The sequence below is a fragment of the Athene cunicularia genome, assembly GCF_003259725.1.
Source record: "Athene cunicularia isolate RWA chromosome 2 unlocalized genomic scaffold, athCun1 chr2_part1, whole genome shotgun sequence".
In the NCBI taxonomy this organism is placed as follows: domain Eukaryota; kingdom Metazoa; phylum Chordata; class Aves; order Strigiformes; family Strigidae; genus Athene; species Athene cunicularia.
In genome coordinates this window covers 83,777,914-83,802,691 of record NW_020799095.1, presented here as the reverse complement: position 1 = coordinate 83,802,691, position 24,778 = coordinate 83,777,914, and the positions used below count along the sequence as shown (strand labels likewise).

General features: G+C 38.4%; 1 protein-coding gene across 1 annotated transcript in view; it reads left to right on the top strand.

The window, feature by feature from the left end:
- MOCOS (molybdenum cofactor sulfurase) overlaps window positions 1-24,778 on the top strand; it is a 206,902-nt gene that overhangs the window by 149,900 nt on the left and 32,224 nt on the right. The window contains exons 6-8 of the mRNA XM_026841398.1: window positions 700-899; window positions 16,989-17,105; window positions 20,050-20,496. Coding sequence (XP_026697199.1) covers window positions 700-899; window positions 16,989-17,105; window positions 20,050-20,496 — 764 coding nt within the window. The remainder of the gene's footprint in view (window positions 1-699; window positions 900-16,988; window positions 17,106-20,049; window positions 20,497-24,778) is intronic.

The following is a 24,778-nucleotide window of genomic DNA, read 5'->3' as shown; positions in this document are numbered from 1 at the left end:
AAAAAAAAAAAAAAAAAAAAAAAAAAAAAAAAAAAGAGAGAGAGAAAAGCAAAGATAGACAACATATTTCCTCTTTATGCTTTTTCCAGGTCAAGTTCTGGGAAAACTCTGCAAAGCTTCTTTGGAGCAAATAGATTGCATCATGGGTATAGTCAGTGAAATGTTTGCAATATCTTTCTTTTTCTTCTACAGAAAGAATCGCAGGCTTGAAAGAGTATTTTTTCATTATTCAAGTAAATTCCTCGTAGGCTCACATTTGTATTTTGTCATTACATGTAGAATTTTATTATTTTTATCTTAAACATAAAAATTTGCTTTCTATGTTCTTTTAGGATTGATGCCTCATTCACATGAGCCAGATCTGGAGCAAAACTTGCTTTTCAAATTAATTGTGTTAGAACATCTTAGTGATATGTATAGACTGGAACTATCAATGTTGTAGTGCATGTGAATCCACTTCAGTGTAACTTTAGATTTCTATAGTAGATTAATTGTAGATAAATCCTTGGTGCAACAGTACTTCTGAAGCTTTTGTATGAGGAAATAAACATTTGCAAATTATATATTAATTTAAAGGACCCCAAAACTACCAATTTTGTGCTAGTTACCTCACAGCTACACCATTCTGAAAAATCGTTCTTTTTTTACATTTCCATAAAAATAAGGAATCTGACATGTACATGTACTTTTCTTTTGTAGGTGGAATGGAGAAAATAAAAGAGCATACCTTTGCATTAGCTCACTACACATATACTGTGCTGTCTACCTTAAAATATGCCAATGGGGCTCCTGTAGTACGTATTTACAGCGATACAGATTTCAGCAATCCTGATGTCCAGGGCCCAATCATTAATTTTAATGTGCTCGATGAAAATGGAGAAGTGATTGGCTTTTCACAGGTATGATTTTTCCCTTGCCTTAACTGAGTGTCATGTTTCTATTTTAAGCATATTCACAATTAGTTCTTTATCCTAAATGAAATATTTTGTCCATAGTAGTCCCCTCTGAGGTTTTGGGTTTGTTTCCTCATAGGTGTGCACAATATACAGACACCATTTTTATAGTAGTAGAAGGAGAATCCAATAAATAGTGCTAGCACAATGCAAAGTACTTAATAGCCAAAGCCAGTATCTTACAGATTTAATACTCTACATGTAGGAAGTTTGAAAATGGGCTGTTTTAACAGGATGCATTGACTAGGCAGTTGGGTTTCTTGTTGACTTCCTTCTCTAGAGCACTCAACACTGGGAATTGAAGAGCACGTCTACAAAAGCTGATATAAGAGACGGCCTTGGAGCTTTGACATAGAAACAAAATCAGATCCCAAAATACTGCAGTCACCCATGAAAGAGAAGTTGTCTTTTCCCTTCAGTTCTAATAATTACATTCTTGTAATATTCCTGAGGAAGCACTGGATAAAGTTGATTGATTGGTGTAAGGAGTGAGATTGAAACTCAAAAAATCCTTAAATGCTGTCTTTCTCAACAGCTTTCTCTAGCCTTTATCCATTAGCTATACTGAGTATCTCTAAGATGAAACTGTTAAACTTTTCTGCCTTCAGTAGAGAGGTAATGATGTATGACTCTGCACTGTGTAGGCAGTGGGTAACATAGGGTAATGTCATAAGGTCACTTGCTCATCAGTGGAAGTCAGAAAAAACACAGTGCTCTAGTTTTGCTTAATTCTTCTGGGGTTTATTGTCTGATAATTGAATAAGACCACATCAAGTTCAAGTGTATGACCGTGATATTTTTAAAAGCCATCAGTAACTGGCGCCATCTTTCTCAGTAGCTACCTCCCTCTGCCAGCAGTAGTGGCAGAGCCACATTGTTCTTGGAAGCTGGTAATTCTGAACCATGAGGGAGAGAGCAGGAGCGCTGTAAAAGGCGTTCCTCAACACTCCTCTAACAGAGGAGTAAAAACAAGTAACAAGGGGAATGCAGAGACATGTCTGTGAGAATACAAGAGGAGATCCATATATGCACAAGAGACAACAGAAGTGAAGCAGTTACTTTGTAATCAATATAGAATTTTACAATTTTTTTTTAAAAAGCACTTACCACACTGTTGAACAGGAGAATAGCAAATGTATAGTACTGGAGAAGCTCTTCTTCCCATATGTCTTTATTTGGACTGTGTGACCAAACAGTCTCAATATTTACCACATGTCATTTCAAAGAATTACACATTTTAGGAGTGAATTAGCCATTTATACAATCTTGAACATGTGTTCAGAAAAGACTGGAGATGTTAACACAGCTGGATTGGCAAAACGCGCTGCAAACACACTGATGTTGCTTCTGTCCAGTGGTTAAAACCAAAACCTTTATTTGCATTTATGATTTTGACAGTTTCTTAGTAAAAATGGCTCTTGTCTGTTTCACTTTTTTAAACGCAAAGAAAAAATTATTTTATAGTCTGATGCCTCCATTGTGCCTGTTTGCTGCAGTGGCTGCTCATAAAAAGCTTCTTTATTGGATCTGTATCATCTGGACTCTGCTATTCACCAGGTTCTTGTCATTTCTGGCATGAGTATGTAGAATGAAGAACTATAAAGTTTTCAAATGCATACCAGTCACATCTGCAGTGCCTGTTAGATTACTTTGTTTAATTAAAATAATGTGCAATTTAATGACTTTTAGAAATTAACAAGCAACAGCACTGTTCTTTCCAAAGCTATAATACATGTGATATAGATATATAATTGGCTTCTTTATGGCATGAAATTCTTTCGTAGACGTCTTATAGCAGTTATGGGGGAGAAAAATGTTTGCTGCTTCTTTATGACTAAAAAGAAAATACATACAGCAGAGACTGAGCTTCATCAAATTGACAATATAATCTCATCTTCATACCTGTATGCATGTCTAGAATTAGATTAGTTTTTTCAAATCAAAGTTAAATCCAGTACTTCCATGAATGGTTCAGACATGAAACAGTGTCCTCTAGTTTGATCATGTCTGTGATGTGCACATTCATGTGGATTCACTGGTCAATCTCCAAATGTAGTCTAGTGGATTTAGGAGAATACAGTTTCAGAATTCTCCCAGAAAACATTTTGGGGAATTTTTAATTAAGAGAAAACTGGATGACATTTCTATCTGATACACCTACTACTAGTGGACATCAGTGAATGATTCGGGTTGTATTTCTGCTAGTATATTAAAAGAGAAATGACAGAATGCCCTAGTCCTTTATGGATTATATCCCATCTATAATTAATTACTTATAACCAGGCATCCAACAAGTTCTATTTGTCTTTTTGACAGGTAATTGTTATGTGCCCATTGCCTATTAGAGAGCACAGTGTGGCTGGACATTAGCATTTGCTAGCCTGGAAAGGACAATCTGACTAACTGATTCCAGAGAAAATATTATGACTAGGTTTGGAGCAGTTTGTTCAGAACACTTGAGATTGGCAAGAAGGACTTCATAAGTAGACAGTGTCTTCAGAGGATACCAAGCTTACATTTAAGCCTCAAGATTTACATAATTTACATGATATTCAAAACTCTGAACTAAGTCCAAGATATTTAGGATGTGAAAGGCGTGTAGTGAAATACATGACATTTAACACTGCCACTGAAATATGAAAGCAGAGAAAAAATGATGTCTTTCATCTGTGTAGCATTTGGTGGGAAAGCTGTTCTCACCTTCTTCTATTATTGAAATCCATTTCTGACTGTTATCAGAGTTTAATTACCAGAGAGAATAAGATTGTGCCACGAAACACAAACATGCTAGAATTACATACATGGGGTCAATTGCACCAGTAGGGAATAGCCACAGTCTCGGGTTCATCGTTGAATAAAACCTTCATTGTAGCACTCAAGATCAAATGAAGGCACTTCATTAAAGTGAGACACACAAATGAAACCATACTATGATTGCACTCTCAAGGATGGCAGCGTTTTTGACAACCTTCTGTCCCAATATATATATTATATAGGACACGTGGATGTTAGGAAGTGATAAGGTGGGAATCAAATAATTAAGGATGTTAAAAGGCTATTGCTTTTTCATTTAAATGTTTCTTTGTGATTCTTGAAGGGTATCACTGGTTTAGAGTATTACATTTGGAATAAACTTGCTTTGTATACTATATGTATCATTTAATTGACAGTTTAATTACTGGTTTAGTTATTTTACTCTAAATGGTAATTAAAACAATTAAAGAAGAGGGACTTTCAGGCTCCAAACACCAATAGTCATTCAAAAGCTTTGGGTTTTCAGATCTTTCATGAAACATTTCTTTATCTAGGGATAAAACTGCTACAGTTTTGAAATATCCATAAACCTCTTGTCTTTGGGCACTAAAACTACATTAAATTTCCTCCTTTGAGCTGCACCAAATACTTCCCATGAAAATTTTTTCCTTCAGTAAAGCTGTCTTGTATACTACCATTGGTAGTAATTTGTTGTTGAAATTACTTGGGATGATGCCTGTATTCTTTTCACGCAACCTGCCTGTCCTCTGTGGTAGTATGTCTGTCATTCTATGTTACGTGGGTTTTTTACACTGCAGCACCAAAAATGTCCTGGTTATGAACAGGGGTTAAACTATGATGAGTACTTGACAGGTCCAGGACATAAAGTTGGCCTTTAGGCCAAACAGCTTTTTCATTTATACTTGTCTAGTTAAGAATGGATAATTCTCCAGCATTATAGTTTTTCCTATTAATGAAGTGTGGACAGATGACAAGCTGGTGATTTTGAAAGGTGAGAAAGTACAGGGGTAGAGATAAAGGACCTCTGCTATGTCAGTGGTGCAAGATGGAAGCAGCAGAGTTGACATTAATGCAACAAACTGTCAATCTTCTTCTTTCTTGTGAGGCTACCAGAAAAAGAATCAATTATCCCTAAATATTAAAGGGGGGTTGTGATGTCATGAAAAACACGACATTACATATATGCTCAGTGCAGCTAATACTTAAGTCTTTTCACACAGAGAATCACCATTAGCTCATTTATTAACAGTCAATTTCTGAAGTCTTCAGCGTATATGAATGTCATGTATTTATACATCCCCAAGTCCTTCCAATCTCTGAAAAACTGTTTGACAGCAATGACTCAGCTTCAGTTTGCATCCTTGCCATCTTTTTTTATCAAAACCTTGCATACAAGTCTGTGAGGTTCCCTGCTTTGAACACCAAAGAGGAGATGGAACAGCTGAAAGAGAACAACATTCATTTGAAACAAGTCATACAGACATAACAAGTGGAATCCTTCCAAATCAGGGTGAAGTGCAAAGTTTTATGTTCTCTTCCATTTGAAGATTTATTTATTTTTTTTTTAATCACTATCTCTGCTATGAGGGATCTTCTGTGCTAACATTATTTTAAGTTTTCCTCTTTGTTCTGATAGGGAGAGGAGACCTGTGAAATGTTCTTTGTACATTCAGTAGATAACTGCAGAGTAATTTTATAATCCTTTCATATTTTATTCTGCAAAGTCAGTTTGGGAGCTGGAAGAAGTGAAAGCGGTAAGAGGCAGAGATGGGCAGATGGAATTTCACCTGAAACATTTGTTAAATTGTATGCACTGAAGAGTTCTTACACAATCACATCTTCCAGTTCAGTGTTTTCTGCCCACAGTGGAAAAAAAAGCACTTTCCTTATCAAACTTTTTTCACTCTCATCTTCTGAGACAATATTTTTTTTCCTCCTGTGTGACATGGGCTTAAAGAACTCAGCAAACCATCACAGCTGTCTTTTGAAAAATGGCCATAGTTTCAGCTGTGGATTACCAGCTCCCTTTCCCACCCTGCTTTTTCACATTGCCTTTTTTGCCTGGAGCCTGAAGCTAAACAGAATTAGCTTGCTGTGATTGTCTCACCTGCAAAAGTTCCTCTGGTATCCATATATGCTTGCCACGCCTCCTAAAAACCCTGTCAGGAAGGGAACGAGCATCAGTCCATTAGCAGTCTCAGCCTTCTTGCCTGCCACTTCACACTTGTGTGTGATAGACAAACTGCTATAACAAGCATCAGTTGCCAAAGATAGAGAATGTAAACATTTTGGTTTGCCTAAGGAAGGCTCTTCTGCAGTGTTGCATATGGATGAGTTCTGCCTCTCAAGATTGAGAACCCTGCTCAGATTATGATCAGTTTTGTCTAGGAGCCTACATTAGCATGTCCTGGCTCACTCTCATCAACCCAGATAGAGTGAAGGGAGCTATAGACTTTGAACTTACCTTTCTTCATCCATTTTTCAATAAAAAAATTCTCAACACCTCTCAGCAGATAACTTCCAGTGTGTATCCTCTCAGCACAAATCTGTAATGCAATTTGATGGCTGCTCATTATGATATCTGTTCAGTCTCACACACTCTCCTTCTATCTCAACCTCCCTTGAGTTAATGTAAGGATAAACTCAATGACCCACTTGTTTTTTTTCCTTTCCTGCCTTTACTTTCTATCATTCTGAAGTGAAGACCAGGGTCTTCTAACAGAATCACTTAGATGTAAGAATAGCTACTCAGGATCTCACCATGGCACCTTCTCTACCCTGGTAACCTCTTTCTGCCAGTTTTTCCACATGCTAGCAGTATAAGAAGAGGACAAAACCAGAATGACACTGCTAAGAAACAAAATAAATTTTGGGGGGTTTTTAATCCTGTTTATCCTTCTGCATTCTATGACAGTGAATTGTCTTGTAAGCAGCTTAGCAGCCAAGCCAAATTCTTCCCTGTGGCTTGAGAAGATATGGAGGGGAAAAAATAGATTTTAGGATTGCAGGGACTATAAGAGGTTACCTATCATCAGTATGCCAAGATAGGATCATCTTTACCTGAACTTTTCTGCAGCCTCTGGAGGTGGTTTATCCTGGAACTTAGCTATATTCACTGCTACAAAATATTTCCTAATGATTAACCTAAATTTCATGCAGTGCAGCCAAAGTCCATTATTACATGGATTGGGCAAAGAAAAAGACACCAATTTGGGCAGGAAAGCAGAAAAAAAGGAGATTCCAGATACCAGAGGCAGAGGAGAGTTGGACAAGCAGTCAGAAACAGTGTTGTATGGGCGAGGTGTGTCCAGGGAAGAGACAAAGCAGTATAAGCATCTAGAAGTTATTCAGTCTGTTTGCATTTGGACAGGTCTGCAAACAGAAGTATAACATGGGACAAAATGGTGTGAGGCAGGATGGAAAATGCACTTAAAACTAATCACTCAAGGTATATAAAATGGTGATAGCCAGTTCTGGGAGCACCTTCATACTGCAAATACACTTTCTTTGCTTTAGTTTCACTTTAGCTTTTAAGAGCTTCCTTTTTCTTTAGAAATGTCTTAATGAATTGCTTAGCTGGACCTAGATCAGTAGCCAGGACCTGGCAATGGGTAGGTGAAATCCCTTCCTTCTGCTGTAGTCTTTCAGGGTCACCTTGAGGCATTCAATGTCTGTCTTCCCCACTTACTCAAACCTCACAGGAGTGGAGAGAAAATGTTAAATACTGGCAAGTCTTCAGATATCAAGTGGCGGATACATTTGTATATACACACAGCTGGTTGAATACATATTCATATCACTACTTATCATTACATGATAAAAGAGACTATGCAGTACCTGAAGTGGGTAGATTTCTTGAAATAATTGCTGTTTGTGTCTTACATGGTACCCTCTGTTTCACTGGTAGATTAGCTCTAGTGCGCTGGTATATAGGTACAGAATTAGAGCAGTGACAACATGAGAATTAGAAGAGTGGGAAAAAAAAAAAGGAGCTATAGCATTTCACACACACAGGAAGCTGTTACCAGGTCAATTTGATCAGACTACTGACTGGAGCCTGATAGTAGCTATCAGTACTTGTCTCGAAATTCATACCATGTCCCTACAGGAGAAAGTGGGTTGCTGTTAAGCAACAATGAGGGATAAATTTTACTTTATTTAATCTATGTGAAATAAATCTTCATAGCAAGATATTAAGCAGGAGATCTTTGTTGTTCTTCAAACTGTAATCCTTCTATGTTTTTTCCATCTGTTACTTCTTACTTCTGTGCAAAACAATCATTCAGTTTTGCAGGTGGATAAGTGCAGCATTTTTTTTCATCTGGGCCAGAGAAAATGGAAATCCAGCATTTGTTAATTCCACCTAAGAATGTCTGTGCAAAGATGGTCAAACAACTTTGAAGTAGTTACACTAATGCTTTTAGAAGTGTATCCACTCATTATATTAATGTTGATGACTCAGGGAAAGAAAAGTGTTCTTAACATGCCTAATGGAATTTTTGGCCATCTTCCCAACAGCTACCTAAAAATTGCCGGGGTGATTGCTCACTATTGATTTTAGCTATAGATTTAGCCATTGATTTCAGGAAGCCAGGGATGGCAGATGGACCAGCACAATAGAATGCAAACAGGATTACAAGGAGAAAAAGATTGTTGTGAAGATTCCTGTTGAATGTCCACTAATTTCCTTGGTTCCAATTAGTTTCCAGTTGCACTGTGAATGTCTGGTAAGCAGGGAAATAGCAGCAATGCAGCAAACCACACTGGTTTGCCAATAAATAGCACCTTATTGCTTCAAACTGGCAAGAAATGCCATTACAATCTGTATCTCTGCTTACATTTGGTTACGCTGAAGTGGGCATTCAAAGCCATTTCCCACAGCAAGGGGCTCTCTAGGTAGGGGATTACTCACTGAGTGTAAGGAGATGCTGTACTTGAGACACTCAGTGTGATAACTGCAAACCTAGTTAGCAGGTAACGAATCTCTCTTCTAGCTGAGGAAATAGTGGCAGAGTGCAGACTGAGTTACTTTCTGTAGTATCTCACTGCAGGGGGAACAAAGATGCATGTGAGATGATAGTATGCTTGAAATTGCCTTCTATTAAACTGTTCATCAGAGCTGGTCAAGGTTAGAAAACTTCATGAAAGCCTAGACTGAAGGTGTTGCCTGACACTGCTTCTCTGGAGTGTCCTTGCATGTTGCTAAGGAAACTGGAAAGGAGATAAAAGAAAGCTACTTGTAGTTGTTCAGATGAAAGAATCTCAGATGAATGAGAGAGGCTAAATATTTTCTGTTTAGTAACAGGGCCAAACTGTGGCTCTAAACTACAGACCTTGTTACACAGGGGAGTAATGTGAAAAGAAACCACATGGTAGCAGCAAAAGGACTGCACTTTTGACAGCCTCTGCTGGATTCCTTTTTTCTTGATCTTGGTAAAAGCAGATCAGCTGCCTTTGAACCCATGCAGTGTCCAGTTTCAATCCACTATCTAAATCCTTCAAAGACAAAGAGACCCTGGCTCCACCTTCTCTATTACTTTGCTTGCATCTTCCTGCCCAACATACAAATCTTGTATAGGACCCTGTATGGATGTAATTAATATTTCAACACAGTCCATCATGTCATTTTAACCCTACAACCTCCCTGTGTCCTATTATTCCCATTTTCTGGGGATAAATACAGACAAAGGAGGATTTAAGTGATTTAAGAGAATGAGGAAAAGGTGGAGAGGGTTTTGACTGGGGCATGAATTAAATCTATGTAACTAGACATTCAGTATCATGCACTGCACCTTTTTATTTCTAAGCATTGTTTCCACTTGTATTAGTCTGCTATCTTCCCCTTTATCCCTTCCTGTTATGCGTTAGAGCTTAGTCTTCTGCATTGTTTGCACCTGGTTTCCACTTCTCTGACTAGTAGCAGTTTGACCCAAAGCCTTTGGCCTATGAAATAGCTGGGGATGCACAATGGGATGCAGAGACACAAACCTTTTCCTATGACTCTCAAGGGAATGCTCTGTTGAAGTCAGGGTTAGGAAGCCACAGAGGGCTTTGGAATCCTTTGATTTGCTTTTTTTTCCTGGAATCCATCCTTTCCCTGATGTTGTTTTATGAAACCAGATTTTCATTGTCATTGAATGCAGTTTAAAAAAATAAGAAGAAAAAGTTAAGAGAAAATGGCATTGGTTGGAAGGACCTGTGGCCTCTGAGATGTCACATCAAAGAAAACCAAGGTGTTACACCAAGGTATAACCAGTTCCAAATACCTGGATCTTGGACTCGCAAAGTTTATGTACAATCCAAGTAAGATCATGCCCTAATTCACCCCGTGTACTACAGAGAAGAAAAAAGCAGTTGAAAAAATGTGAGGTCACCCATTAACAATCAAGACTGTGTTTCATTTCTTCCTTACAACCACCCCATCCCCAGTGTTCTAGCTTCTGGATCACAGAGATGGAAAATATTGTTATTCTTTAAGCATGAAGAACATTGCTATTTATGTGGCATCTTCTAAGTGAGAGTTCCTGCAGAATAGCAACCCACATATTCTGACTTATGTTGATGTTTCCAGCCTGCTTTTCTCCCATCCGATCTTAGCTGATATTTGACTGTCTTTGGGCCCAGCAGAGAAAATTACCACATCGACTATAAAGTTCCTGCTAAGCTAGAGTTTCCACTATCGGGACACTGACTTTGACAGTTTCAGTGAGTTTCAGTATCTCTGTCTAATACTTCACTGCCTTTTACCGAAGTGGTTTTGTTTAGAGTGAGTGATGAATAGGTGTAGACTGAAAAGAGATTTACATCCTCGCTCCAATCAGTTTAAACCATTGTCAACAACTAGAGATGCAGTAAGGAGGAGAGGATAAGATTCTTCAATACTGTGGGAACCTGCCCACGCAGAATTTCTTTCCCTGGGATGGGAAAAAATGCCTCTCTTGCAGGAAACTAGTTTAAGTATATGTAACTCAGTTAAAATGCTTTTTTCCTCCTACTAAATGATTTGGAAACAAGTGCTGATTTTTTTTTTTTTTCTTGACCTACTTCTTATTAAATTGTATTAAACAAGATTAAGTATGCATTTGCATCAGCAGCAACATTTCACAGTCAGATGCTGGATGACAGAAAGAGCTAGCTTACTTTCTCTCCAATTCCATGCCATGAATCAGTGAATTAATTTACCAGAGGATGTGGAGAACAGTGTCATGAAGCCTGTTTTATAACCAGCCATCAGTGGTGTGCAGTGAAATTCCTGTAATGAGCAAATCCGTCAGACAGAAAAACTGCTCTGAAGTTTGAGCACTGTAGAAAGTAGAATGAGAAGTCTCAATCCCAATTCCTGAAGGACAGTGCCTGCCAGTATTGACTTACATGATTTTGTTTTTTTCATGAAACTTCATGATCTATTATAAAAAGTTCCTTTATTCATGTGAATCATTCTTGTGATACTCAGTAAAATAACTTGCACAAATAAGAAGTACTTGCTTGAATAAGAGCTACAGAATTGGATCCTATGGGAATTGCTTCAGCAGGGCTTCCTAAAAAATCCATAATTCTTAGTGAAAATCTTAGACTTAGTTGATTAGAAATAATGCAGAACTATCTGCTATTTGTTAATATTTACTATCACTTAGTATATGTCTACCTACAGTAGGCATCATTCTCAGATTTATTTCAGTAGAGCCTGAAGTGAGAGAAAAGTTTACACCTTTCAGATGACCACCACAGAGGCCCTGAAATAAATGAATAGCAGAAGTGAAACGTTTAGCAAAGGCGGAAAAGTTAACCATGCAGCTGTGTGACAGAGAACAGGAAATCAGCACACCAGAATCAATTTTCTTTTTGGAGCTGTCCAGCTCCAGAGTGTGAACTAATATACCAGATATCCAAGGGGGAATATTGTAGGGTAATGCATTAAAGACAGGAGAAATAAAACGGTCTACCTCAGTATTTTGTATATAAAAACAATAAATAAAAATTCTTATAATTATCAGGTAGAGCACTATGAAAAAAAACCCTAACTGTGAGCATTTGGTCAACCTGGCAACACTACAGGAAGGGTCACTGAGGAAGCCAAAAAAAAAAAAAAAAAAAAAAAAAAAAAGGACTCATTTTAAAAATAATTTAGATTAACTTCATTCATGTGTGTTTATTAAACTTGAAGACCACAGCCTGGAAGTGTGAAATGCACCTTTTTCTTGTCAAAAATCAAGACAGTCTGACATCAGAAGTGTTGGGGTGTGAAGCAACCTGCAGGGCTTGGCCAACAGTAAAGAGCTTCACAAAAAGTAATTTATGCAAAGGGGTGCTAAGGGACAGACAAGACCCCAAGATGTTGTGATGACTTAATTACCATGTCCTTGCTGACTGAAATCAGTAAAAATGCTGCAAGAATTCTGCATGTGTTCTGAAGTTTAATTGTAGTCTTTAAGCTCTGAAAGACCAAGGCACAATAGTTCCAAATATCAGACCCAGAGAATCACCAAAACTGACAATCTGAGTACATAAGATGTGTACTTACCATTAGTACCATTCATGCTTATCTGCCTTCATTGATGAACACATTCCTGGCTCCAGAAAGTCAGCTGCTGCTGTTACAGACAGAGCTGCAAGCAGCATTCTGTATTTCATAACCCTGAGCTCCATACCATTATTGCTCCTTATGGCAATTTTAAAGATGTGCTTTATTTAAATAAGATTTTCTTCATCAAAATAACTGTAACAGATGTTTTGTGTTCTATTTGTTTTGCTATGTGCTAGCACTGCAGAGAGAGATTAAATTAAGTCTTCAAGTAGGGTATTACTAGGGTTAAACTAAACAAGAAGAAATTAAAGTAAATGTCCAAGGGAAAGTCAATCATGCATTCAAGGGACATGTAGATTTGCAGTGCTGCTCTTACTGTTTCTTTGCATTTTGTCATTGTTTGCATTAAAAAGTGTACATCACATTCTCAAGATCTGTGTGCATCTCCACACTGGTGATAACAGAGTTTGATGAATGCTAAAGCTATGGATAACTTATCTTTTTCCTTCTGAACCACAATTGCCTATGTTCCTGTAATGTTCATACATTTTTATGTATCAATAATCTTTGCCTATTGTACAGATTAATATATATCACAATTTAAAGTGTTATTGGAGAAAGGCATTGGGTCACACAGCTAGAATGGTATTACTGTTCATTAAAGAACAATAATCACAGAAACATCTAGGTTGGAAAAGACCTTGAAGGTCATCCAGTCCAACCATTAACCTAACACTGACAGTTCCCAACTACACCAGATCCCTCAGCGCTATGTCAACCCAACTCTTAAACACCTCCAGGGATGGGGACTCCACCACCTCCCTGGGCAGCCCATTCCAACGCCTAACAACCCATTCTGTAAAGAAATGCTTCCTAATATCCAGCCTAAACCTTCCCTGGTGCAACTTGAGGCCATTCCCTCTTGTCCTGTCACTTATTACTTGGTTATAACCAAGAGGCTCATCCCCAGCTCTCTGCACCCTCCTTTCAGGTAGCTGTAGAGGGCGATGAGGTCTCCCCTCAGCCTCCTCTTCTCCAGACTAAACACTCCCAGTTCCCTCAGCCTCTCCTCATAGGACACGTGTTCCAGACCCTTGACCAGTTTTGTTGCCCTTCTCTGGACATGTTCGAGTCATTCAATGTCCTTTTTGTAGTGAGGGGCCCAAAACTGAACACAGGAATCGAGGGGCGGCCTCACCAGTGCCGAGTACAGGGGTCAGATCCCTTCCCTGTCCCTGCTGGCCACGCTAGTGCTGACACAAGCCAGGATGCCATTGGCCTTCTTGGCCCCCTGGGCACACTGCTGGCTCCTGTTCAACCGGCCGTCAGTCAACACCCCCAGATCTCTCTCTGACTGGCAGCTCTCCAGCCACTCCTCCCCAAGCCTGTAGCGCTGCTGGGGGTTGTTGTGGCCCAAGGGCAGCCCCCGGCATTTGGCCTTATGGAAACTCCTCCAGTTGGGCTCAGCCCATGGCTCCAGCCTGTCCAGGTCTCTCTGCAGAGCCTCCCTGCCCTCGAGCAGATCAACACTCCCACCCAACCTGGGGTCATCTGCAAACTGACTGAGGGTGCCCTCGATCCCCTCGTCTAGATCATCAATAAAGATGTTAAACAGGAGTGGCCCCAACACCGAGCCCTGGGGGACACCACTCATGACCGACTGCCAACTGGATTTAACTCCATTCACCACAACTCTCTGGGCCTAGCCATCCAGGCAGTTTTTTACCCAGCAAAGCGTGTGCCCATCCAAGCTATGAGCAGCCAGTTTCTCCAGGAGAATGCTGTGGGAAACGGTGTCAAAGGCCTTACTGAAGTCAAGGTAGACAACATCCACAGCCTTTCCCTCATCCAATAATCTGGTCGCCCTGTCATAGAAGGAGATCAGGTTTGTCAAGCAGGACCTGCCTTTCATAAACCCATGCTGACTGGGCCTGAGCATCTGGTTGTCCCTCATCTGTTGTATGATGGTACTCAGGATGAGCTGCTCCATCAGTTTCTTGGGCACCAAAGTCAAGCTGACAGGCCTGTAACTTCCTGGATCATCCTTCTGACCCTTCTTATAGATGGGCGTCAAATAATAATTTATTTGACAAAATTAAGTAACTCACAGAATCACAGAATTGTCTAGGTTGGAAAAGACCTTGAAGATCATCCAGTCCAACCATTAACCTAACACTGACAGTTCCAGCAATTCATGCTAGCAATTCCTTGAAGTTGGGTTATGGAAACTTGATTACACAACATTCACTTTGATAAGCAAGGCTGCCCCAGCAACGTTTCTTCAAAAGATAATAAGAAGATTATGTATGTTAAAGCTTTTTGTATACTGAGCAAATAAGCCCAAACACTGTACGAATTCAGTAGTGAAGTATCTGTCATGATTTTTTCTTTGCTTGACATCATTAACGGAATGATAGATCCACCCACGAGTCACTAGCACCATGACAAACCATGTTATGCCAGAATGACAACTTTTCTCATCTAAATGAAAAAAGAAGTCAAGAAAATGTCACTGTTCTCAGATTGAAGTCTTCTGACAAAACAAAGCTAATGACACCACAACAGTCTTTCTCAACAGATGCCTTTTACTATAACTTTGATTTGAGAAACATGCTTTAAACACAGGATATTTTCCAAGGCATTAATCGTGAACAGGGATCTCGGGACTGATTCTATTCTCTGCTTTCCCAGTCTGGATATATGGAGTTATTTTGATTGTATCTCCATTTGAGAACTGAACCATTTTGAACTGAACTATTTGGGCAGGAGATATTTAAGTGTGTACTTGAGAACTTGTGCACTATAATGTAGTATTTCATCTGTGTATACAGCACCTTTTTTTGTCAAGTACCTTGTGCTCCATACGTGACCAAAAAAAACCCCAAACCATAAAGCAGTTTGAACTTCTTTTAGCAGAGCTAAACACTATTTAGGTTTAATTATTTCAGCCTGGAGTCAGTTATAATAGAGCGCCCTCTGTTTTTCAAAGTGCTGAAATAGTGAAGTTAAAGGTGCTTGGTATCTCACACAAACTCTGAGGTGTCAGAAGATAGACTGACATTGGAAAATTGATAATTTCAGAAAATAGGAGACAGAAGATAGGCTTAATTATGACAGAAATTATTTGCTACGTATATTGGGCTATTATCCTATAGAAAGAGAATTTATGTTAAAAAAAAAAAAATAAAAATAAAAAGAAAAAAGCACTAATAGAGATTAACCCAGCTAGAAAAGCTAGGTTGAATGTTTACACTGATACCTCAGGCAGATAAAGCGTGAGCTCATAGTTTGGGAAGTGGTTAGTTTGAGATGGTCAGGAGTTCCATTCCTGATTATTCAGGCTTAGCTGTTTCTCTGCTTATAGCTAAGCCTGAGCACCCTGCAAGGGGGATTGTGTCACTGGCGTGGTGGGGTCCTCTCACTCTGCAGCGTGATTATTATCAGAGCTCTAGGCTCTCTATTTTGCAGAAGAGGAGCAAAAGCACAAAGAGGTTAATGCAGCTTGTGTGAGGCTGTTCTGGAAGTCTGTGGTAGAGATGGGATGTGCCAGGTTTCATACTACCTTTCTGACAATCTGACTGTCCTTTCTCCCAGTCCTGACCAAGAATGTTCATCATTTTTTGTCAAGAAAATAATTGCCCATAGCTGTATCTGCTCAGCTAACCTTACCAGCTGCTGTTGTTGCTTTTTGAAATCAACATAAAGCAGTTTCAGATCCCTGCAGTGTGCTTCTGTGGTTTCTTAGCTGTGCTAAGAGGATCCCCATGGTGTGCTTCCATTGTTTCTTAGCTGTGCTCTGAAACCCTGACAATCCATATCTCTTCTCTGCAGTGCTGTCCTGCCAGTGCCATCCTGCCAGTACATGCATATATGTATCTCCTTCCAAGGCACATATAAACATGTGCTTCTGTTCTTTTTGCACATCTTTTTCGTTCCTTCACATAATTTATTTATGCCAGTTTGTCATCAAGTACTGTATTTTTGCCCATTCATTATTTAGTGGATAGTAAAGAAATAGTATAACACAGAACAGCACAGCAAAGCACGAGGAAAAAGTCCACCAGAGAGTTGGTGGACTGAGCGGTCATACATAGAAGGCTCAAGGAGGTATTCTAGTTAGTCCCTGTCCTGTCAGATGTTGCTGCTTACTGAAGGACTGATTCTTCAAGCACCTGTGTGCCAAAATCCCACAGATACAGTCTGTTTCTGTAATGAGGACTTGCAGTTTCAGATCCTTGGAAAACAAGGTTTTCTTTAGCTAGCTGAAGAGGTGCCCCAGGCCTCTCTTCAATCTCTGCAGATGCAGTTGTAGGTGACGGTTCTGTTGACACACTGAATGACACTTGACTGCAGGCTGGTAATTAGCACTACTGATGTGAATGAATGTGTTCACAGGTTTAAAATTAAGCACACATACTGTTATTAACAGGATCAAGACCTGAACTGGTATGCTCTGTGTGTGCGCATGTGTGCATGTGTGTTGTGTGCACTGTCTCTCAATGCCAAGGTAAGCATTTCTGCTTCCTCCATTGTTTTCTTTCAGCTGAATAACAAGGCTGGAAAATTTTAAATGTATATGGGAATTCTAGAAGCTACAGTAAGTTGTTAATAATTTAGAGATGTAATTTACCTTCAATTGAATTGTACCTTTAAAACATTGTATGTCATTTACCACAACATTAAAATGTCAATTTTTTGTTCTTCTCCTATGTCTTATCTCCTGCTGAATTGGGAAGGTGGACAAGATGGCCAGCCTTTACAACATACATGTCCGCACAGGTTGCTTCTGTAATACAGGAGCCTGCCAGTTGCATTTGGGTATAAGCAATGAGGACATCCAAAGGAACCTTCAGGTTAGTTTCTGGATGAGATTACAGGATATATTATTGCCTGTGGAAAATACCTAGAATCAGTGACCCAGGTGACATCTTCTGGCTATCAGTTCTGAATTTCCTAAGGATAGGAGGTTTGAAGGGGAAAAGAAAATCTGTCTCTGTATCAAAAAAAAAAAAAATCCCTAATTAGTTAAAAGCTAAAGTAGGTGGTTCTGAGTCTCTGAGACTTTAAGAATGAAGGTAAATCTGATTTACTTTCCCTGACCTTTCAAGTCAATTGCCATGTTAAAGAACTAAATTAACTGAAATTCAATACATTGAAATGGGCTGTCGAAACAAAATCATTTGATGGACCCAAAGTAGTATGTGTTGCTTGTTTTTATTTCATTGGAAAATACGAACTTGTGACTTCTTGTTCTGATTTGGAGTTACATGAAATCCAAACTTCCTGCAGAATGGAAGTTCCTGGACAATTCATCTCGTATTGTTCCTTAAGTATACTTAATGATACTTAATAATGTTGAAGTGTTATAGATCTGTTGCTTTGGAGGTTACAGTTTAAAAGGCATGCAAAAATTGGACAAGAAACTATAATGAGAATACACGGTGAATCTCAGAGAGTGAATGAGACTAGATGATATCTACCTAGATTACTGGTGTGTTAGATTGTTAGAACATGAATGTAAAGGCTGTTTTCTAGATGACTAATATTTTCCACAAATTGACATTAAAAGATGTGTAGCAGAATATATTACAATGAAGTGGAGGAGGCTTCAAGCCTGCATATTTTTCAGTGTTTGAGATTACAGTAAATTAATACAGAACAATCCAAAATTTTATTAATGGTATTCTGCAAAAGATAAAAAATTATAATGGCTGTATTGATATTATAGCTCACTTAAAATTTCACAGAGTCATTTAGATAACTTTTGCAAACACATTTATGTGCAAGATTGATAGCACAAATTCTTAAAGGGGGGAGAGCACTTTACACCTTCCTTGGCAAAATGTTGTTTTGATTTACCATGGAAAGCTCTATGTCCATAGCCTCCTCATGCATAATCTGTCTAAAAGCAGGTGAGTGATGCTTGAATTTTTGAGGGGGAGCGTGTTCCCCAAGATACGCTGAGAAAGGAAAAAAAGGTCCACCTTTCTGATAAAATGCAAAATGCCAAATGATCAGCTACAATGCTCTTGGATCTCTTTACATAAGGAGGATTTTTCTAAGGAGTGGATGGCTCTTATAGGTTTGTATCATGTTAATAAATCTGAACATTTCAATGGTGATAGGCCAAACCCAAACTTATAAAGAGCCATTTAATCTGCCCAAAGTGGTATGATGAGGTGGTGCAGTCAAGCAGTCATTATCTTGTGACATTCTCATCAGTCCTTTGAGAAGAATGAGAAAGACTGAGAAGGATGAGTTATTGACAACATTACCATGTAGGGAAAAGCATATTTTATCACATTATTTGCACATATGCTTTGCTGTTGCCTTTTCTCAGGGTGCTGACTGTATTCTTCCTTCCCTGATGAAGATTTCATTGTATAAAATACCTGTAAGGGAGGACTTTCTGTCCTAAAGGGTCCCTGGAAAAGTGTGGTTAGTTTTCTTAGGATGTTAGTAGAAACTCGTTTACTTACTTGCAAAGCAGGCACCTCTCTCTTCAGTCAATCAGTCAGTACTTGGCAGAAGGGTTATATGTATATGAACAGATGCAACCTAATTTTGCAAATGTTGCTTCTACTCTATTGTCAAGGATAAAAACTACATCACGCTGCATTAAAATATTTACTACTGTATTGCATGCTTTGCCATAGAGGTGGTTTGGGTTTTTTTTAAATTTCTCCTTGCATAAATGACATCTGTGTTCACTGAACTGTGACATTTCTTGCTTAAAAAAGCCCTCATGTAAATAATCTATTCACACTTACATTTTCATGTAACAGAAATGCGTAAATAAATTAAATTCTGAGAAAAAAGAAAACAGCTGCTGCACTTTCAGGAATAAAGATGCTGACTTAGGACTAAATCTTGTGTCCATTGGTGAGATAATGTTAGATGGATGAACAAAGGGGGTCTCTGGCTTATGTCACTGGGGGTGAGTGACAGCATTCACTGACTCACTTACTGAAGGAGAAACTTCTGCTCTAAGGGAGAGTTTTCCAGAGAATGCTCTATGAAAGACATATCAAATGAAGGGGTATCTATGTAGAGGTCACTGTTAGGGTATCTGAAGCGTTTTTCAGCAAAGATTTTTCATGAGTGGCAACCCGTGTTCTTCAAAGGAAGAAATGTTAGGGGAAGGCTGGTTCCTTCCATCCTGAGTGGATCAGCAAGAGAGATTTACTGCATATCCTGATGATGAGGGAAGTCACTTTGGATGTTGGAGCTCTAGATTCAAGTCTCTGCTTTGCTAAAATCCCAGACCAGTTCTCAGATGTATAGCTATCCACTGGACTATTTAACACAAACCATGAATAAACCGTTAATAGTATAAAATTAAATTTCTGACAGAAAATATCAAGACAACTGCCCCAGAAAAATCAGCAATCTCATGGTTTGTTCACTCATCTGAATGTAATATCCCATCTTAAATCCCAGTAGACTATGCAGATGAGACTGGAATATACCTGGAGACTGTCCTACCTAACAGGCCATCCTGGGACATACAGACTTTTTTTGCTTCTCGACATACATGTTTTTGAGAAGTCTCTCTTGCCTTAGGGTAGAACAGGACAAGCATCTCAAAATTATCTTCTTCCCAGCTTGAGTAATTACTAAAATAGTTGGGATTTTTTTCCCCATTTTAGCTTTGTACTCATGAGTTTTGAATGATACTTCTGAGAACAGTTTTTCAGGTTAGAATTAAGAGACTTGTTAATAACTATGTAAAATTAGAGGCAAATAAAACAAAGTTTGTCATAATAGCTCTCTGGTTTTCTTCCTATTTCAAATTAGGCTGGCCATGTCTGTGGAGATGATGTAGACCTAGTTGATGGACGTCCCACTGGTTCTGTGAGAATATCCTTTGGCTACATGTCTTCTTTTGAAGATGCACAGACTTTTTTGAAATTCATCATAGCCACCAGGCTCTCCATGTCAGACACCGAGATTCCCTTCCAGTCCTCTGTTACAAAGCTGACAACAGAGTCTGTCCCAGATGACCACCCTTCCTTTAACAATGCAGATAAATTGTCTCCAATACCACACATCTCAGACAGGGAACTCAGGAATAATTCGTCTGTGACAAAGATGACTGTCAACTGGCAGCCACCAGAGGCTGAGGCGGAAAGCATAAGGGCAGCTGTTTCTGAGACTGCAGTACCAACATGTAGAAGAGGTGGCAAGCCCATCACTGTCACCAACATTTACGTCTACCCAATCAAATCCTGCTCTGCATTTGAGGTATACGCTTTGAATCATTCTTAAATATTCATATCAACCTTGTGTTTTTCCTTACCCCTCTCAAACATGTCAACCAGGAGTAGTATGTGCATGACATATTAGGAAGCAGTACATGGGCACCCATTTTTCCTTTTCTCCAGTTTCTGGGATCAAATCCTGCATGCTAAGGTACTCTGAGGGATTTTCAGTTAGAATGAAGTTGCAGGATGCAAATGTGTCTTCTGCTCTCCCCTCCCTGCCAACAGACAAATCTGCACATAATATGCAGTCTTGAAGAAAATAGTTGGATTTGCAAAACTCGACTAAAATATAATCAAGTAATTAGTATGCTTTTACAGAATGACATGTGATGGACTTGGAGGCATTGATGGGTAGGCAGCAATTGAGAAATAACTTGATTAACATGTTATAATTGAGAGGAGGCTGATTTACATTACAAAGAAATGTTATCATTAAAAATACATTTGCAACAGAAATATGACATTTAAGTGTTGCTGCGCTATTTGAAAGTTCACTCTTTGAAGATTTTAATTGCTTTTTTACCAAGTTAATAATATCGGCACCTTAGCTGTGACATTTTTTTTTTAATAATGCATGATGAAATAGGTGTATGGCCCACACATGACCTAGAATGTGACTCTGCTTAGAACCGTACTGGAAAGTGATTTAATGAATGTCAATATCAGTATAACTTTCCCTGTGAAAACTTGTTGTTGTAGGTCACTGTCTCGCATCTGAGTGAAAATTGGGGTCGGATCTAGTGACAAATCACCTGCATTTAAAATACGGCATCTCAGCTGACTTGATTGTGATTTTTTTTCTGAATGCAAAAAGAGGCTCGGGAGTTAAAGACTGTTAAATGATCAACAAAACATCTGTATTTTTAATTTTGTTTTGGCTTATGATGGCTTTAATTCACTGACACAATTTTGAGCATTAAATGAGACCCGAATAAACAATTTCCACACCTTATTAACCTCCCACTAAATCAAGCTGTTTAGAAAATCAAAGTAATCTCACATTTTGTGTGAAAATGTTTTAACCTTTGTTTCAGTGCTTCAGTTATTATAGCTGTATTACGGAGGCCCACTACAGAAGCTGCTGAAATATGTTGTATCAGTATTCAGGCCCCTTTGGGGTTAAATTCTATTTTTAACGTGCAGGCTGGTGTTGTGAGATATTATACATACCACAACATTCAGTCTAGGAAGGCTTTGAAGTGATTGTGCCCAGGAGCAGGTAAAACGTACCTCAGCATGAAAGACAGCTTATGTTTCCCCACAAGCTGAGCCAGTTTTCTTCTTTTCAAGCTCTGTGAGGGGAAACGAATCTAGGTGATAAATTCGTATAAACCTGGTACTCCCTGACAGACAAAACTGCATTTTTACATGGAGGTGGAAAATCCCTATTCCTCATACATGCTTCTTGTGCCAGGCATGTGTTAATGGACCCAGCATGAAAGCAGGGTTCATCTTACCTCAACTTACCTCTCCAAAGTTAGATAGTATTCTGTAAGCGGTGAGAGTTGGATACCTGTTAATTTATTTTATTGTAAAATAGGCATCTGCAAGAGGAAAAAGGAATTGTTCCTAGATATTTCTGTCTCTTTCCATTTACTATGGGAAGAATCAAAAGCAACTTGGATTGCACAGCTAACTCTAGCTGATTTGAATAGTTTAAAAATACAGATAATAAAATTGCAACTATATCATGAGGTTTAATTTTGCATGCCTAGAATAATTTTTGAAGTCTAATGTATTTTGGTTTGATATTTTTTGATAACAAAGTATCAGCCATATTAGAACCCAGTAAGCTAAGCACTGTCAGATTCTTATTGCCAAAGAATAATATGCAGTTAAATATATACAGGCTTTAGTATATGGTATTGGAAGGGATTGGAAGTTCACTATCAATAGCATTTAACTTTTCTCCTCCTCTTTTCAAAGAGCATTTTTTGGTGCATTTCCACTTAGTTCATAGAAGATACATGAATACATGTGAAAGAACAGTAGAAGCTGACCAAATAGATAAAATGAAAAAGGGCTTTCAATGCATAAGGAGATCAGGCCAGGAAATGAAGCCAAAAGATTCATTGATTTTCATTATTTTCAATGTTGAAGTAAATCCCCAAAGAAAATGTGTTTGCTTTCATGATCCTATTCCTGTCCATCAGGCATTTGCTCCCAAAACCACCAGGTTTTTGTTCCCAAAGGTGTGAGTGACACTTCTAGACCTCTCATACATTTATAACCAGCCTGAGAAGGATTTGCCGGTCTCATTGTCTAACTATAGAAGAGGTACAAATGGCAACTTACAGTCCACCATTTATAATATAATCATTGTAAACATTTGCAACTTTTTTTTTTTATTAATTATATTTAAAAATTGTAAAAAACAGTTAATCCCATTCTAAATCAAGCCTTATCTTGTTCTCTTCCCAATGGCTAAAAGTAGAATAGAAAACTAGTGCTGCCAGAACTCACATCATCACTAACTGCAGAGTGCATCACCCTCCACAAACCTATGTCATTACTGCAACTCCAGCCTGTATCATCTTAAAAGGGGAAAATAACCTATGCCACATGGCATGGGAGTTTGAAGCAAGCCATGCTAGAGGAACGTTACCACAATTAAATGGAATCAAATCCTGAAAACCATTTTGCCTTTTAAAATATTGATTATACCAGCATTTCTAGGCTTTATCATGAGAAGATTGAATCCCATAGAAAAGTATTCCTTTGCAAGTCTCTTAGTGGTCTTTATCATGCAGAGCTCACACTTAATATAATATTATCTCCTTAGTTTAGTAAACTCATTAATTTCTAAAGTAATAATCATGTAGCTTGTAGTTTCCTTGGTCTTCAGTTAGAAGCCAAGAACTGAAATTTATTTTCATGTTTTAAACCTAAAATACCTTTAGATGCTTTGTAGTTGTTGGAAAGTTAGAAAAATTAAAATTTTATCTCCTTTTTTGTCAGTTATAAGGTAGGTCTAAGCTAGTTGATGTGGAAAGTGGAAGTGGTTTAGATATTGGGCATCAATAAATTCATGTACTTAGATATTGAGATCAGAATCTCATAGATTTGTAAGTTCAAGTGCAGGCCTTCAGCTGATATGCCAGGTCAGACCTTTAGCACGTGTAGTAAAAGGGGTTTATTCTAAGTACATGATTGTTTGAATTTTCCTAAAATAATATGTGCAGTGGAAAATTCCAGCTAACTGTGTGTGCAGGGCTCAGCCTCTCTGCCAGTGAAGTCTGCCTGCTGAATTACTGGTTGCAGGATAGATTATTTGATTAGTGGAGGGAGGACAAACTCACAGCTGTTTCATCTCCTCTTTAGAGTCACATAATTTTCTCCTCCTAAACTCTGATTTTTCTGCTGTATTCTAAGTGTTTTAGCATGGGAGGTGTTTGGCCTCCAGAGAGAATGAGAGTGCAGAGTGCTTTGGTAGCTGGGAGGATGAAGCTTGGCATGAAGTTCATCAGCTCACTGCAGGTCAGTTAGTTCCTACAGCTTGTGCCTTTTATAAAATGTTCCTGGCCACGGGATGGTTTCTGTTCATTGTTGTTCCTTGGGGTTTGTACACATGACGCAGGAAGAAGAGAGCAGAATATTCTAACTCAACTTCTTAAATGTTCTTTCTTTTCCCTACAATTATTTTATTAAATGGGCAGAAAAGCATAGAAGAGTAAGCTCTATCCCAGATCATTTTTTCCTTCTTTTCCAACATAAAAATGTGTTTTAAACATGCATTTTTAAACATGAACATCTCTCATGTCAATGAATTTTGCATAATCACATAATGCAGTGTGCCCAGTGAAAAAGGTTAGGACTTTAAACATTAATAACTTTATTATTCGTGCAGTAGATGTCAGAGTATAAAAATAGCATCTCAACACAGAAGACAAAATAGCTCTTAATTTAAAACACAATGCAGATTTCTAGTGATCAGTGGATAAATTATATGTAAGACCACTAACATTTTTAACTTGCATAATTTAAAACCTATTCAGTGATTCCTTTAATGTGTTTGAAAATTATGTTAGCCCTCACAATTACATTACTGTAAACTATGGAAAAATGATGCCCAAAATGTTTTAAAGAAAGTTCTGGAAAAAAAAAATCAACAAAAAGCCCAACCAAAAAACCCCAAAACACCCACATTTTTGCAAAGAATATTTTTACATTACAAGAAGAAAAATGGACTAAAGCAGAAAGGATAATACTAGGTACTGGCTGTACTATGCAATGATCCTTACTTATGACAGGTAGAGATGACC